Source organism: Talpa occidentalis, unplaced genomic scaffold (genome assembly GCF_014898055.3).
Source record: "Talpa occidentalis isolate TD23 unplaced genomic scaffold, MPIMG_talOcc4v2.1, whole genome shotgun sequence".
Taxonomy (NCBI): Eukaryota; Metazoa; Chordata; class Mammalia; order Eulipotyphla; family Talpidae; genus Talpa; species Talpa occidentalis.
Genome location: NW_026555331.1, coordinates 2,717,782 through 2,734,825, shown reverse-complemented (window position 1 = coordinate 2,734,825; position 17,044 = coordinate 2,717,782). Strand labels below are relative to the sequence as shown.

At 69.2% G+C, this 17,044-nt stretch overlaps 1 protein-coding gene across 1 annotated transcript; it reads left to right on the top strand.

The window, feature by feature from the left end:
- The first annotated feature begins 1,339 nt into the window (after positions 1-1,339).
- LOC119259100 (epiplakin-like) lies at positions 1,340-12,241 on the top strand. Its single transcript, XM_037527733.2, is given in 4 exon segments — positions 1,340-1,566; positions 1,569-8,654; positions 8,657-9,066; positions 9,069-12,241. Coding segments are annotated over 4 exon segments (10,269 nt in total). The 5' UTR covers positions 1,340-1,385; the 3' UTR covers positions 11,661-12,241.
- The last annotated feature ends 4,803 nt before the right edge of the window (positions 12,242-17,044 follow it).

The window sequence follows — 17,044 nt, the reverse complement described above, 5'->3', positions numbered from 1 at the left end:
CCCTCTTGGGCCAGGGCCCTCTGCTCACTGGCCCTGCCACACCCCCTGGTGTGGATGCGTTGTTCCCGGCGGCCAGGATGGCTGAACTCCCCGGCCCTAGGGCTGGGGCCGCAGGTCCCTGAGGGGTGGCGGGGCCAGGCCTGCCCTCCCCCAAGGCCCCCGTGCCGCCGTCCTGCCAGGCGGGAGTCCCCACACAGAGCAGCAGCCTGAGCTGGCGCTGGGCGCGCCCTGGCCTCCCACCGGAGCTGCCTCAGCCTGCCCCACCAGGGGTCAGCACCCTCCGCTCCACCAGCCGGTGCTGTCCAGAGGGGCGCGCACAGCTGTTCATGCTTTCCCAAAGCCAGGGCTGCTTGGCAGTGCCCCCCCTCCTACCACCTGTGTCCTGCCCACCTCCCAGCGCCTGTAGCTGTGCCTGGGGAGTGGCCGGCTGCTAGGAAGCCCCTGTCCTACTCCTGCCACCCGCAGCCCCCCATCTCGCAGTTCCCCCTGCTCTGCAGCCCCCACACCCTGCAGCCCCCCACAGCCCCCACACCCTGAAGCACACCCTCCCCACAGGACCCCCATCCCGCAGTTCCCCCTGCTCTGCAGCCCCCCCACTCCACAGCCCCCCCCCTTGCAGGCCCCTTCCACCCCACAGCCCCCTACACCCTGCAGCACCCCCTGCAGCCCCGTCCGGGCCCAGAGCATCTGTATTGGTGACTGGGCTGGGAGCCAGTGTGGCTGTGGGCACCAGGGAACCCTGAATCAGGGGTGACAGGTGGAGCAGAGCAACCTGCAGGGGTGGGGGTGGGGAGTCACACAGGAAATGCATCTGCTGGGTTTGGAGGCAGAGTCTCCTTGCCAGGCTGCCCTGGGTGCTCTCTTGGCCAGAGCATGGGTGCAGGAATGTGAGGGGCGGGCTACGGGGCGGGGGGGGGGGGGTGCGTGGAGGGAGGCACAGAGGCAGGGCCTTGGGAAGCAGGGCCTGGCTGGAGGTCACCCAGGGGTGCAGGGGCCAAAGGGTGACTCTGGGGCAGGAAGATGTGAGGCCAGCCCCAGCGCAAGCAGAGCTGGGCTGAGTCCATCAGGCTGGAGGACGGGGCTGGGCCCAGGGGGCGCCCCAGGACCCCAGGGGAGGGTGCAAGGGTTGAGGGTGCCGCTGGAGGAAAGGCCAGATGGCGTCCTCCAGGAGGAAGCCTGGCCCACTTCCTTCTGGCTCTGGCCAGCCTCAGGCTGAGCCCACCCCACCCACCCCCCGCCGCGGGATGCTGACCCTTGACCCCAGGAGGCAGCCGCACAATCCTCACTGGGTGCCCTGTCTCAGCAGGGCCGCAGCTGACACCATGAACGGCCACGCCTCTCCTGTGGACATCCCGGTCACGGAGCCCACCCTTGTCCCCGAGGCCATGAAGATGGTGCTGGGAGCCATCAGCCCCGCTGGGGCCCCGGCCGAGGTGCCACAGGCCCGGAGCATCGCCGGGGTGTATGTGGAGGCCTCTGGCCAAGTCCAGAGCATCTACGCCGCCATGAAGCAGGGCCTCCTGCCCAGTGGGCTGGGAGTGACTCTGCTAGAGGCCCAAGCGGCTACCGGGGCCTCGTGAACCACACTCAAGGCCAGCTGCTGCCCGTGTCCGAGGCCCTGCAGCAGGGCCTGGTGGGTCTGGAGCTGAAGGAGAAGCTGCTGGCCGCTGAGCGTGCAGTCACGGGCTACCCTGACCCCTACGGGGGAGGGAAGCTGGCCCTCTTCCAGGCCATGGGGAAGGAGGTCGTGGACCCAGCCCTGGGGAGGAGCTGGCTGGAGGCCCAACTGGCCACAGGGGGCCTAGTGGACCCCACCCGAGGCGAGCGTGTGACCCCAGCACTGGCCTGCCAGCAGGGCCTGCTGGACCAGGAGACCTGGCTCAGCCTGTCCGAGCACAAGCCTGGTACGGGGACCCCAGGTTTCTTGGACCCCAACACTCTGGAGCGGCTGCCCTACCGCGAGCTGCTGGGCAGGTGTGTGCAGGACCCCGCCACAGGACTGCCCCTCCTGCCCCTCAAGACCACTTTCTGTACCCTGAGCGGGGCGGTTAGCCTGGAGGAGCTGCTGCAGGCAGGCGTCTTGGACGAGGAGACAGCCCGCGGCTTGCGGGAGGGCAGTCTGGCTGTGTCTGATGTGAGCGCGCGCCCTGAGGTGCAGCGCAGCCTGCGGGGCACAGGCAGTGTGGCGGGGGCCGTCCTGCTGCCCGCCGGCCACAAGAAGAGCTTCTGCCAGGCCGCTGCCGAGCACCTGCTCCCCACGGGCGCCGCCGTCCCACTCCTGGAGGCTCAGGCTGCCACCTACACGCTGGTAGACCCAGCCACGGGCCAGCAGCTGGGGGTGGACGAGGCGGTCAGGGCAGGCCTGGTGGGCCCTGAGCTGCACGGGCGCCTCCTGGAGGCAGAGCAGGCTGTGACAGGGTACCACGACCCCTTCACTGGCACCCGCATCCCCCTCTTCCAGGCCATGAAGAAGGGGCTGGTGGAGCAGTCACTGGCTCTGCGGCTGCTGGAGGCCCAGCTGGCCACAGGGGGGCTGATCTGTCCAGTCCGCAGGCTCCGGCTGTCCCCAGAGGCTGCTCTGCGCCTCGGCTGCCTGGACAGGGAGACCCAGCAGCAGCTCTCACGGGCAGCTGGCTTCTCAGACCCCAGCACCGGGAGCAGCCTCAGCTATGCGCAGCTGCAGGCCCGCTGCGTCACAGACCCCGAGACGGGGCTGGCCTTCCTGCCCCTGTCAGGGGGCGGCCTTGGGGAGGAGCCCTGGGGGGCCCCATTCATTGAGCACAGCACCCGGCAGGCCTTGAGCGAGGCCACGACCACTGTCTCGGTGGGCAAATTCCAGGGCCGCCCCACATCCCTCTGGGAGCTGCTCTTCTCCGAGGCTGTCCCCGCAGGGCAGCGGGCTACTCTGGCGCAGCAGCATCGGGAAGGGGCCCTGTCACTGCAGGAGCTGGCGGCCGTACTGAGGACCACCATGGAGCAGGCCGTGGCCACAGCCAAGGTCACCTTCGCCGGGCTGAGGGCCATGGTGACGCCGGGAGAGCTTCTAGAGGCCGAGATCATCGGCCGGGACGTGTACGAGCAGCTGCTGCGGGGCCAGGCCACGGCCCAGGATGTGGGCCGCCTGGACTCGGTGCACAGGTACCTGCAGGGCACGGGCTGCGTCGCGGGCCTGCTCCTGCCGGACACCCAGGAGCCAGTCAGCATCTACCAGGCTCGCGGGAAGGGGCTGCTGCGGCCGGGCACGGCACTCATCCTCCTTGAGGCTCAGGCTGCCACCGGCTTCCTCATCGACCCCAGGGAGAACCGCAGGCTTTCTGTGGAGGAGGCGCTGAGGGCCGGCATCATTGGCCCCGACGTGTTCGCCAAGCTGCTCTCGGCCGAGCGCGCTGTCACCGGCTACACCGACCCCTACACCGGGGAGCAGATCTCCCTGTTCCAGGCCATGCAGAAGGGCCTGATCGTGCGGGACCACGGCCTGCGCCTGCTCGAGGCCCAGATCGCCACGGGCGGCATCATCGACCCCGTGCACAGCCACCGCCTGCCCGTGGACGTGGCCTACCAGCGCGGCTACTTCGACGAGGACATGAGCCGCGTGCTGGCCGACCCGGGCGACGACACCAAGGGCTTCTTCGACCCCAACACGCAGGAGAACCTCACCTACCTGCAGCTGCTGGAGCGCTGCGTGCAGGACCCCGACACCGGGCTGCGCCTCCTGCCGCTCAGCAGCACACGGCCCCAGCTGGTGGATGGTGCCACCCGCCGGGCCCTCCAGGGCCTGCTGCTGCTGGTGAGGCATGGGCGGTTCCAGGGCCTCAGGGTCTCCGCCTGGGAGCTGCTCAACTCTGAGTACTTTCGCGAGGACACCCGCAGGCAGCTCCTGCGCGGCTTCTGCCGGGGCCAGGTCTCGCTGGAGCAGGTGTCGCAGCTGCTAGAGACAGAGATGGGCAGGTGGGCGGATATCAGGCTGCCCGCCCTGCGGGGCCAGGTCACCGCCCACCAGCTCCTGGAGGCCGGCGTCATCGACCAGGAGTTGCTGGACCAGGTGCTGGCAGGGGCAGTGAGTCCCGAGGCCCTGCTCCGCCTGGACGCTGTCCTCAGGGCGCTGCGGGGCTCGGGGGCCGTGGGTGGGGTGCTCCTGCCCTCCACCTGCCAGCAGCTCAGCATCTACCAGGCCATGAAGCAGAAGCTGCTGGGACCAGGCGTGGCCCTGGCCTTGCTGGAGGCCCAGGCTGCCACCGGTGCCGTGGTGGACCCCCGCAGTGGGGAGACCCTCTCAGTGGATGAGGCCGTGCGCCAGGAGCTAGTGGGGCCCGAGCTGTATGGCAGGCTGAGGCGGGCCGAGGGCGCCCTCACCGGCTTCAGAGACCCCTTCTCTGGGGGGCCCGTGTCCTTGTTCCAGGCCATGAAGAAGGGCCTTGTCCCCGTGAAGCAGGCTGCCCGCCTCCTCGAGGCCCAGGTGGCCACAGGAGGGGTCATTGACCCCACCGGCCACTACCACCTCCCCATGTCCGTGGCCGCCCAGCGTGGCTTCATCGACCAGGAGATGGAATCAGCCTTGTGCCGCACCACAGAGACCTTCCCCACACCAGACGGCCGAGCTCTCACCAGCTATGCCAGGCTGCTGCAGCAGTGTGTGCGGGACGAGGCCACCGGCCTTCACCTCCTGCCCCTGCCCGAGGGCGCTCCCACCGTCCCCACAGACCAGCAGGTCCAGGAGGCCCTGCAGGCCACTCAGGGGGCCAAGGACGGCTCATCCCTCTGGGAGCTCCTGGGGTCCTGCCACTTCACTGAAGAACAGCGCGAGGCCTTCCTGGAGGACTTTCGGGCTGGGAGGACAAACGTGCCTCAGCTGCGGGAGGCCGTGTGTGCGCAGCTGCAGGTGGCGGAGCTGCAGGCACAGGCCCATGTCACCCTGCCAGGCCCCAGGGGCGAGGTCCCCGCCGTCTGGCTGCTGGACGCTGGCATCATCACGCAGGAGACGCTAGAGGCGCTGGCCCAGGGCAGGCTGTCTCCCGCTGAGGCCACGGAGCAGCCTGCAGTGAAGGCCTGCCTGTGGGGCACTGGCTGCGTGGCCGGGGTGCGGCTGCAGCCCTCGGGGGCCACGGTGAGCATCTCCCAGGCCGTGAGGGACGGGCTCCTGCCCGAGGGCCTGGGGCGGAGGCTGCTGGAGGCCCAGGTGGCCACCGGCTCACTGATTGACCCCATGAGCAATCAAAGACTGTCGGTGGAGGACGCAGTCAAAGTCGGCTTGGTGGATGGGGCGCTAAGTGAGCAGCTCGGGCAGGTGGAGCGGGTGGTGGCCGGACACACTGACCCCTGCTCCAGGGTCTCCCTCTCCTTGTGGCAGGCCATGGAGAAGGGGCTGGTGCCCCGGAGCGAGGGCCTCCCCCTGCTGCAGGCCCAGCTGGCCACAGGGGGCGCAATAGACCCTGTCTATGGGGTGCACCTTCCCCAGGCCACAGCCTGCAGGCGTGGCCTGCTGGATGGGCCAACGAGCCAGGCACTGACTGGGACAGATGAGGACAGCAAGTTCTTCTTCGACCCCCACAAGCGGGACAAGCTGACTTACCGGCAGCTCCTAGAGCGCTGTGTCCAGGATGCCGACACTGGTGTCTGGCTGCTGCCGCTGCCCCAGGATGCAGCGCTCGAGGTGGACGAGCACACGGCCGTGGCGCTGAGGGCCATGAAGGTGCCGGTGAACGCAGGCCGCTTCCAAGGCCACAGCGTGTCCCTCTGGGACCTCCTGCACTCAGAGTACGTCTCAGCCGACAGGCGGCGGGACCTGGCCACCCTCTGCCAGTCTGGGAGGGCCACCGCCCTGCGCCAGGTGGTCAGTGCTGTCAGCACGCTGATTGAGGCCTCGGCAGGGCGGTCCCCCCAGCCTGCCTTCAGAGGACTGCGCAAGCAGGTGTCCGCCAGCGACATGTTCCGGGCCCAGCTCATCGACAAGAAGACACTGGACGAACTGACCCAGGGGAGGAAGACCGTGCAGGAGGTAACAGCCATGGACGGGGTGCGGCGCTTCTTGGAAGGGGGCAACTTCATCGCCGGGGTCCTGGTCCAGGACACGCAGGAGAAGATGAGCATCTCGGACGCGCTGCAGAGGGGCGTCCTGCGGCCCGGCACGGCCCTGGTGCTGCTGGAGGCTCAGGCGGCCACCGGCTTCCTCATCGACCCCGTGCGCAACCGCAAGCTGACGGTGGAGGAGGCCTTTGCGGAGGGCATGTTCGGCAGGGAGACCTACCAGAAGCTGCTCTCGGCCGAGCGCGCCGTCACCGGCTACACCGACCCCTACACCGGGGAGCAGATCTCCCTGTTCCAGGCCATGCAGAAGGGCCTGATCGTGCGGGACCACGGCCTGCGCCTGCTCGAGGCCCAGATCGCCACGGGCGGCATCATCGACCCCGTGCACAGCCACCGCCTGCCCGTGGACGTGGCCTACCAGCGCGGCTACTTCGACGAGGACATGAGCCGCGTGCTGGCTGACCCGGGCGACGACACCAAGGGCTTCTTCGACCCCAACACGCACGAGAACCTCACCTACCTGCAGCTGCTGGAGCGCTGCGTGCAGGACCCCGACACCGGGCTCTACATGCTGCAGATAGTGAAGAAAGGTGAGACCTACTTGTACATCGACGGAGCCACCAGGCAGTTCCTGCAGTCAAAGACCATGGACCTGGGCCTGGGCAGGTTTGCCGGCCTGACAGTGTCTGTCTGGGACCTGCTGTCCTCTCCGTACTTTCCCGAGGACAGGAAGCGCAGCCTGGTCCAGGAGTACAGGGCCCAGAAGCTACGCCTGGAGCAGCTGCTGGAGATCATCACCAAGACTGTGGAAGAGACGGAGCAGCGAGGGCTGGCGGTCAAGGTGGCGGGCATCGGTGGGGAGGTGACGGCCGCAGAGCTGTTCAACGCCGGCATCATCGACAAGAAGACCCTGGATGCACTGCCCATGGGGAGCTTGGGTGCGCAGGCCCTCTGCCAGCTGAAGCACGTGCGGCCCTACCTGGAGGGCAGTGGCTGCATCGCGGGGGTCACTGTGCCCGACACCCGGGAGGTCTTGAGCATCTACGAGGCCAGCAAGAAAGGACTCATCCCCATGGGGTTTGCGGTTCAACTGCTTGAGGCACAGGCAGCCACGGGGTTCTTGCTGGACCCCAAAAACCACCAGAGGCTGTCTCTGCGTGAGGCCCTGGCTGCTGGCCTCGTTGGTGAGGAATTGGAGGAAAGGCTCCTGGCAGCGGAGCAGGCGGCCAGGGGCTGCAGGGACCCGGCCACGGGTGACACACTGTCCCTCTTCCAGGCCATGGAGCAGAGGCTGGTCAGGAGGGACGAGGCCCTCAGGCTGCTTGAGGTGCAGATGGCCACGGGCGGTGTCCTCGACCCACGATACCACCACCGGCTCCCGCTGGACACGGCCTACAGACGCGGCTATCTGCGTCCGGAGAGCCTGGCCCTGGTGACTGACCAGCAGCACATGAACAAGCGGTTCCTGGACCCGAGCACACAGCAGAGGGCCACGTACCAAGAGCTCCAGGAGCGCAGCCGCCAGGAAGAAGGCACGGGCTGGCTGCTGTTCCCTGTGGTCGCAGGCGGGGAAAATGCCCAGGACATCGACGGGGCTACCAGGAGGGCTCTGGAGGCCCAGAGGGTGGAGGTGGCAGTGGGGCGGTTCCGGGGGCAGAAACCCTCAGTGTGGGAGCTGCTGAACTCTGAGTATGTGACGGAGGAGAAGAAGCTCGAGCTAGTGAGGGCGTACAAGCGGGACAGCCAGCGCACGCTAGAGGAGGTGGTGCGGACGGTGTCCCAAATGATCCACGCCCGGGAGACGCAGACTAGGCCACTGTGGTTCCGGGGGCTCAGGAGACAAGTCACCGCACTGGAGCTGTTCCATGCAGGCGTGATCGCCGCGGACACACTCCGGGACCTGGAGGGCGGAGGGCGCTCCACAGCAGACGTGGGTATGGCCCAGGAGGTGCGGCGCTACCTGGAGGGCACGGGCAGCATCGCTGGCGTGCTGCTGCCCCCCAAGGACAGCGCCGGGCGGCCCGAGAAGATGAGCATCTACGAGGCCATGTGGAGGGGTATCCTGCGGCCCGGAACGGCCCTGGTGCTGCTGGAGGCCCAGGCGGCCACCGGCTTCCTCATCGACCCCGTGCGTGACCAGCGGCTAACCGTGGAGGCAGCGGTGGCCAGAGGAGTGGTTGGTGGAGAGCTCCGGGACAAGCTGCTCTCGGCCGAGCGCGCCGTCACCGGCTACACCGACCCCTACACCGGCGAGCAGATCTCCCTGTTCCAGGCCATGCAGAAGGGGCTGATCGTGCGGGACCACGGCCTGCGCCTGCTCGAGGCCCAGATCGCCACGGGCGGCATCATCGACCCCGTGCACAGCCACCGCCTGCCCGTGGACGTGGCCTACCAGCGCGGCTACTTCGACGAGGACATGAGCCGCGTGCTGGCCGACCCGGGCGACGACACCAAGGGCTTCTTCGACCCCAACACGCAGGAGAACCTCACCTACCTGCAGCTGCTGGAGCGCTGCGTGCAGGACCCCGACACCGGGCTCTACATGCTGCAGCTGGCCCCTGCGGGCTCCGCCCTGCACCAGCTGAGCCAGGAGCTGCGCAGGGCCCTGCGGGAGACGCAGCTGGCGCCGGGCGGGGCGCCCCCCCGGGCCGGGCCCGCTCCGTGTGGGAGCTGCTCTTCTCCCGGGAGGTGTCCGAGAGCCAGCGGCAGGACCTGCTGCGCAGGTACGGGGCGGGCTCGCTGACCCCGCAGGAGGTGGGCGCCTCCCTCGCCGCACTGCTGGCCGGGGCCAAGACCGGCGGCCCGAGCCCGGCGCCCCCTGACGCCCGGGCGGCCCTGCGCACCGCCACCATGGAGGTCCGGGTGGGCCAGCTGCGAGGCCCGGCGGTGCCCGTGTGGGACGTGCTGGCGTCCGGCTACGTGAGCGGCGCCACGCGGGAGCAGCTGCTGGCCCAGTTCGGCTCGGGCGCGCTGGGCCTGCCCGCGCTGACCCGCAGGCTGACCACCATCATCGAGGAGGCCGAGCTGGCCCTGGACGGCCGGCACGCCGCCCCCGGCCAGCGGGGGCCGGCTGAGGGGGCCAGGCGCCCCCCGCCGGCCCGGCCGACACCGAGCACGACGCCGCGGCCCGGCGCGGCCAGGAGCAGGCCCTGCGAGCCGCCACCATGGAGCTGAGCGTCGGGCAGTTCCGGGGCCGTCCCGTGTCCGTGTGGGACGTGCTCTCCTCCTCCTACCTGAGCGCCGAGCGCCGGGCCCAGCTGCTGGCCCGGCACGCGGCCGGGGACCTGGGCCTGCCCGCCCTGGTGGCCGCCCTCACCCTGCTGGTGGAGGAGGCCGAGCAGCGGCTGGGCCGGCTGTCCTTCACCGGCCTGCGGCGCCAGGTGTCGGTCTCCGAGCTGCTGGCGTCCAGGATCCTGGGCCCCGACGCCCTGCGGGACCTGGTCCAGGGCGCCAAGACCCCGCGGGAGGTGGCGGCCACGGACGGCGTGCGGCGCTACCTGGAGGGCACGGGCAGCATCGCCGGCGTGCTGCTGCCCCCCAAGGACGGCGCCGGGCGGCCCGAGAAGATGAGCATCTCGGACGCGCTGCAGAGGGGCGTCCTGCGGCCCGGCACGGCCCTGGTGCTGCTGGAGGCTCAGGCGGCCACCGGCTTCCTCCTCGACCCCGTGCGCAACCGCAAGCTGACGGTGGAGGAGGCCTTTGCGGAGGGCGTGTTCGGCAGGGACACCTACCAGAAGCTGCTCTCGGCCGAGCGCGCCGTCACCGGCTACACCGACCCCTACACCGGCGAGCAGATCTCCCTGTTCCAGGCCATGCAGAAGGGCCTGATCGTGCGGGACCACGGCCTGCGCCTGCTCGAGGCCCAGATCGCCACGGGCGGCATCATCGACCCCGTGCACAGCCACCGCCTGCCCGTGGACGTGGCCTACCAGCGCGGCTACTTCGACGAGGACATGAGCCGCGTGCTGGCCGACCCGGGCGACGACACCAAGGGCTTCTTCGACCCCAACACGCAGGAGAACCTCACCTACCTGCAGCTGCTGGAGCGCTGCGTGCAGGACCCCGACACCGGGCTCTACATGCTGCAGCTGGCCCCTGCGGGCTCCGCCCTGCACCAGCTGAGCCAGGAGCTGCGCAGGGCCCTGCGGGAGACGCAGCTGGCGCCGGGCGGGGGCGCCCCCCCGGGCCGGGCCCGCTCCGTGTGGGAGCTGCTCTTCTCCCGGGAGGTGTCCGAGAGCCAGCGGCAGGACCTGCTGCGCAGGTACGGGGCGGGCTCGCTGACCCCGCAGGAGGTGGGCGCCTCCCTCGCCGCACTGCTGGCCGGGGCCAAGACCGGCGGCCCGAGCCCGGCGCCCCCTGACGCCCGGGCGGCCCTGCGCACCGCCACCATGGAGGTCCGGGTGGGCCAGCTGCGAGGCCCGGCGGTGCCCGTGTGGGACGTGCTGGCGTCCGGCTACGTGAGCGGCGCCACGCGGGAGCAGCTGCTGGCCCAGTTCGGCTCGGGCGCGCTGGGCCTGCCCGCGCTGACCCGCAGGCTGACCACCATCATCGAGGAGGCCGAGCTGGCCCTGGACGGCCGGCACGCCGCCCCCGGCCAGCGGGGGCCGGCTGAGGGGGGCCAGGCGCCCCCCGCCGGCCCGGCCGACACCGAGCACGACGCCGCGGCCCGGCGCGGCCAGGAGCAGGCCCTGCGAGCCGCCACCATGGAGCTGAGCGTCGGGCAGTTCCGGGGCCGTCCCGTGTCCGTGTGGGACGTGCTCTCCTCCTCCTACCTGAGCGCCGAGCGCCGGGCCCAGCTGCTGGCCCGGCACGCGGCCGGGGACCTGGGCCTGCCCGCCCTGGTGGCCGCCCTCACCCTGCTGGTGGAGGAGGCCGAGCAGCGGCTGGGCCGGCTGTCCTTCACCGGCCTGCGGCGCCAGGTGTCGGTCTCCGAGCTGCTGGCGTCCAGGATCCTGGGCCCCGACGCCCTGCGGGACCTGGTCCAGGGCGCCAAGACCCCGCGGGAGGTGGCGGCCACGGACGGCGTGCGGCGCTACCTGGAGGGCACGGGCAGCATCGCCGGCGTGCTGCTGCCCCCCAAGGACGGCGCCGGGCGGCCCGAGAAGATGAGCATCTCGGACGCGCTGCAGAGGGGCGTCCTGCGGCCCGGCACGGCCCTGGTGCTGCTGGAGGCCCAGGCGGCCACCGGCTTCCTCCTCGACCCCGTGCGCAACCGCAAGCTGACGGTGGAGGAGGCCTTTGCGGAGGGCGTGTTCGGCAGGGACACCTACCAGAAGCTGCTCTCGGCCGAGCGCGCCGTCACCGGCTACACCGACCCCTACACCGGCGAGCAGATCTCCCTGTTCCAGGCCATGCAGAAGGGGCTGATCGTGCGGGACCACGGCCTGCGCCTGCTCGAGGCCCAGATCGCCACGGGCGGCATCATCGACCCCGTGCACAGCCACCGCCTGCCCGTGGACGTGGCCTACCAGCGCGGCTACTTCGACGAGGACATGAGCCGTGTGCTGGCCGACCCGGGCGACGACACCAAGGGCTTCTTCGACCCCAACACGCACGAGAACCTCACCTACCTGCAGCTGCTGGAGCGCTGCGTGCAGGACCCCGACACCGGGCTCTACCTGCTTTCCGTGTCTTGAGTGTGTAATTTTCTTTGCTCGCCCATATAAAATGCATTTTGCAATCCTCCCCGGTGGCGTAGCGGTTTGAGCGCTGCGCTGTGAGCCTGTCTGAGGCCTCTGCATTGCGGGTTCGATCCTGGCTGGCTGGTGAGAATCCCAAGGTGCAGCAGACCCATCCTGTCTCTCAGCTGCTCCCCTCAGCCTTGTATTTCTGTAGATCTGCCTGTTCTGCTCTCCGCTCTGGCTCTGGTGAATCCGATCAACGCCTGTGGTCCTGGTGGTACCCCAGCTCTTGTATAAAAATAATAAATCAATCTTAAACAAGAAAATTAAGAAATTGGGCCTCCCTGTGGCGCAGCAATTGAACGCTGGGCTGCGAAGCTGCCCGCAGCCTCTGTAGCGCCTGTTCAATCCCGGCTGGCCGGGGAGGGTCCCACATGGCGCGCAGACCTCTCCTGCCGCACCCGCTGCTCCCCTCAGCAGTGTACTTTGTTTGTCTGCCTGTTCTGTTCCCTGCTCTGACTCTGGTGAATCCTCTCACCCTCCGGCGCTTCTGACTCTCCACAGTGCTTGTATAAATAAATAAATAAAATTGTTTAAATTAAAAAATTAAATGCATTTTCTGCCACATCCCTTTTTCCTGATGGTTTGCTTGTTTGTGTGTGTTGCTGATAGCCGCGCAGCCCTCCCTTGGAAATCCCTTTTCAGATTTTCCTTCTTGCACTTGTGCCCTCCGCCTGCCCCGCCCTGCCCGCTTCCTTGCGTGAGGACCTTCCTGCAGGCCTGAGCTGCTGCCTGTGCTGGCGCCCGTCGTTGGTGTTCCGTGTTTACGCCGGCTCCGTCCTTTCTCGACGACCTCACGTCCATCAGTTCCTGAGTTTTTCTTCAGACTGTCCTCCAGTCCCAGAGCCATGCCCTTTCTGGCTGGACCCAGGGCCCCCTTTCCCAGGCGGTTGGCGGTGCGGGCCCCACTCCAGCTGTCCCTTGGAGGTGCCGGTTCACATGAGTGTCCAGACCCTGCCTCCAGGAGCTGAGTTGGGGCCAGCGCAAGTCCCTCGTCCATAGCAGCTCTTCTGCACAGCAGGCAGAGGCAGACCTGCTGCCCATTCATTCTTTTACTTTTTTTCAAAAGATTTATTTATTTATTATACAACTGGGGTGCAGGCCAGAGGTGCAGGGGTGAGAGGACTCCCCAGAGACAGAGTGGGGAGCAGAACAGGCGGATCCACTGAAATCCACTGCTGAGGGGAGCAGCGGGGGGACAGGAGAGGTCTGCTCGCCATGTGGGTAGCTCCCTGGCTGGGGATGGAACTTGGACTGCAGAGGCTGGGACAGCTTCGTGGTGCTGAGACTGACCCTGCACCGCCGGGGAGGCGCGGGACTTCATTCTTTCAGGGAACCTAAAAACCCATCCACTTCATAAAGGTTCTGAGGAATCCCCAGCTCAGTGCAAAGCCCCCCCACCCAGGGTGCTCCTGGGGTGCAGGGGTCCTCCTGCGAGCCCAGGGTGCTCCTCCGGTCCTTGGAGCCTAATTCCTTGGTCTCGGGGCTCAGGCCAGCTCCAGAACACGAACTGGTCACAATGTATGGAAAAATCTAGAAAAAGGTGGTCCCTCCAATTTGTTCCTATCAGTACTTCATGCAGGAGTGTCGCTCAGGCAGTCACGGCAGCAGAGCACCCCAGGAGGGAGCACCCCCGGAAGGTAGGCAGTGGCAGCGGGGCAGCCACAGACCGGCACCGCTCACCACGATGCGCCTGGACACCGAAGCTAAAAGCAACACAGTCCCCCCCGCCCCGCCCTCTGCCCATGCGCACCCCCTGCACCCATGTGCCTGCCCTGTGGGGTCCCCCCGGGGCCCTGCCTGCCCTCCACCGATGCACCCCCCCATGTGCCTGTCCTGTGCGGGGCAGTGCATCCAGGAGTCCGGCACCTCCTGCCCAAGGGCCCGGGACAGGGCGCATGAGGCCCGCACCTCTGGCCGACACCCCGTCCTTCTCCGGAAATAGTAACCCTTGGGAAAAAGCAGCAAGAACCTCCTACGTCGGGACGGCTTTATTTGTGTTCTAATAAAAAATGCTGTTTTTGATGTGAGGCTCCCTGGGGGTGACCAGGCCCCGACCCACATAGCCCAAGGCGGCCTCGGGCTGTGGAAAAGTGAATTTCCATCATTCACACCAGGAGTTTGTGGGCAGAGGCAGCGAGGGAGACAGCGGCTATTTTGAAAGTGAAAAGAAAAACATGACATTGCTTTTTGGTTTGTAAGTAACATTTTCTTCGGTGTTACAGCTCTGACTTATGGACAGAAACCGGACACCTGTACCTGCCAGCGGGAGTGTGTGTGTGGGGGGCGGGGTGTGTGTGGGGGGGGCGTGTGTGTGGTGTGTGTGTGTGGAGTGTGTTGTGTGTGAGTTGTGCTGTGTGTGGAGGAGGCCGCCCCCTCCCTTCAGCTAGGCCTGGCAAGCCGAGCGTGTGTCTGGCACTGGGTTGGCCGGGTCCTCCCAGGGCTGGTGCCCGCCAGCCTGGCCCCAGGTTGACCGCAGCAGCTAAGTACTTGCTGCTCCTGGCACTCAGGAGCGAGGCGGCGCCAGGGTGTCCTGCTGTTCCAGGCTGGTCCCATGGGGCTGCAGGGGGTAGCCTGTGGGAAAGGTGGGGGTGGACGCTCTGCTCACCCTCCAGTGCCCCCCCTGGCCACTCCCAGCCCGAGTCTGTGGGCCCAGCTGCTGACCCAGCTGCCTGTCCCACTGGGCCTCACAGATCAAATCCCGTCACACAGTTTTCCCTTTACTGATTTCTCGAGGAGGCTGGGGGACCCCCGTGGGCCAGCAGGTGGCAGGGCGCCCCCAGGTGGCTGCCCAGGCAGGCGGGCACCTATACCAGTGGGGTGCCCGTGCAGGGATGGGCGGGGCAGCAGGAGTGTCCTCTCTCAACCACTGCTGCTGGGAACTGGGGTCTGGCAAGCCCCTCCAGGCACCTGGCGCTCACGGGGCAGGGATGGAGCCAGCTCTGCCCACTGCTGAGAGCCAGGGGCACCACACATGGCACACTGTCCAGGTGCAGAGTCCTCGCTGTGGACGCTGGAGGGCGGCGTGGCCCCAGGCATGCAGACGCACAGAGCAGGTGCCCAGCAGCAGCTTATTCTTGTCCGAAGCCCACAGCTACAGTGCCAGCTGGGCTGATTCCTCAGGGCGGCTCCAGGCTCCAGGGCTCGGAGCATCCTGGGCTGTGGCCATGCTGGTCCATGAGTTCCAGTCTCTGCCTCTCGCCTGGATGCTCCTGGTAGGTCTTCCCTCAGGGCCCTCTCCTTTCTCTCTGGCCCCCGCCAGCCTCGTCTCCTTCTCAGAGTGCATCTGCAAAGGCCTCTGCAAGCAGAAAGGCCCCGCTGCTGCCCGCGGAGGACCCCTGGCAGGGGCGAGGCCGGTAGTGACCGCGGCAGTGCTCCCTCCTGCCCACCGGCCCTGGGGAGGAGTCTGTGGGCGCCTGCTGCATGCAGAGTCCGAGACCCATGAATGAGGGGGTGACATGTGTGGGGGCTCAGAGAGGTGACACTGTGTCAAGGTCGGAGGGGAGTGGCTCTGAGGATGTCTGAGGGGCACCCACCAGGCAGGGGCATGGGCCATGGCCAGCAAAGCAGGGCCTGTTGGCCGGTGGGCACAAGGTAAGGGCAGCAGACGAGGCAGACAGGGGCACACGCATCCTCAGAGCGGGGCCCGGCCCACCCCCCGGGCTGGCCTTCCACAGGGGCTGGGAACAGCCTGCACTGGCAGCAGACTCGCCACGGCGAAAGGGGAGCCCGAGGCCAGCACCCCGGACAAGCCCACACGCCCCAGATGAGGGTCCCCTCCTGTGGCCACGTAGCCTCCCTGATCCTGAGTGACAACGGCTTTGGTCGGGTCAGCGCGCGGGCTGCCCTCGTGGCGGGTGGCTTGGGGCCCCTGTGGACCGTGGCCAGCCAGACCCCGGGCGCGGCCCTGAGCAGCTGTCCCAGGACCGAGGCCCTGCCAGGCTGTCCAGGCGCGTCTCTGCACCGCACAGATTCCCCGGGAGGGTCCCGGCTGCCGGCCAGGGCAGGGCAGTGGGGAGGGCAGGCCCCAGGGGCAGGGAGGGGTGGAGGGTCAGGGGAGGCAGCCGGAGGCCGGTGGCTGTGCTCTCTGGCCAGTGAGGGTGTGAGGACTCAGCAGCCAAGAGGGACGGAGACCAGGCGGGGCTGTGGCCAGGGAGGCGCGCGGTCACTCACTGGCCTGCACTGGCCCGCCCGTCTGTGTATTTTCCTGCCGCCTTCAGGGAGCCGCCGCGCCCCTGGGGAAGGCCAGTGGGGCCGCGCCCGCCCCGCCCTCGGCCCGGGAGAGCCCGGCGCCTGGTGTCCGGCTCCACGCTGGCGCGGCCGGGACGGAAGCCCCGGGACTGGGCCGCGTCGGGAGGTCCGGCTCCGACCGTGCGCGGCGGGCCCAAGCGGCCGGCAGGGCAGGCTCCGAGGCCGGCTGGGGCGGCCGCGGGGCCCACTCGGCCGGCCCGGCGCGGGGAGCGGGCGGGGCCGGGGCGGGGCGCGGGCTCGGCCCACCCCGCCTGCTCCACTCGGGCTCGGGCCCCGGGGGGCGGCTCCGGAGGGGCGGGCCGGCTCCTCCCCCGCGCCGCGCCCGCGCCTCGGAACCCGCGGCCGGTGGGGGCTGAGGGCGGCGGCGCCTCGCCCGGCTGGGGTCCGCGCCCGCTGGGGTCCGCGCCCGCCGGGGTCCGCGCCCGCCGGGGTCCGCGCCCGCCGGGGTCCGCGCGCGGCGGGGGCGGCGGATCGCGGAGGGCGGCGGCCTGCGCCCGCCGAGCCATGGCGGCCCCGGAGCCGGCGCCCAGGCGGGGCCGGGAGCGGGAGCGCGAGGACGAGAGCGAGGACGAGAGCGACATCCTGGAGGAGAGCCCCTGCGGCCGCTGGCAGAAGCGGCGGGAGCAGGTGGGCGCGGGCAGCGGGGACAGCGCGCCCCGCGGGGGGCTCAGCCGGGCGGGGCGCCGGGGGCCGCGGCCGCCCCAGGCCCAAAATCCGTCCGCGGCCCGCGCCGCCGCCCTTGGGGCCGACCCCAGCCCTTTCACCCGCCCCCGCGCGCCGAGCCCGGGTCTCCACCGAGGTCCACGTCCCCGGCCTCGGCGCGCGCTCGCGGGCCCCTGGGGACCACCCTGGCCCCGAGCCCGCTCCAGAGCGCGCGGCCCGCACTGGAGGCCTCGCCCGCCGCCCAGCTCCCCGCGAGCGGGCCGGGACCTGCTCCGAGCTCCGCGCCCGCGGGACGGGCGTGGGCAGGGCCGGCCCCCCTCGCATGCCAGCGCGCTCTCGCCCGCCGCGCCCAGGTGAACCAGGGGAACATGCCGGGGGTTCAGAGCACCTTCCTGGCCATGGACACGGAGGAGGGCGTGGAGGTG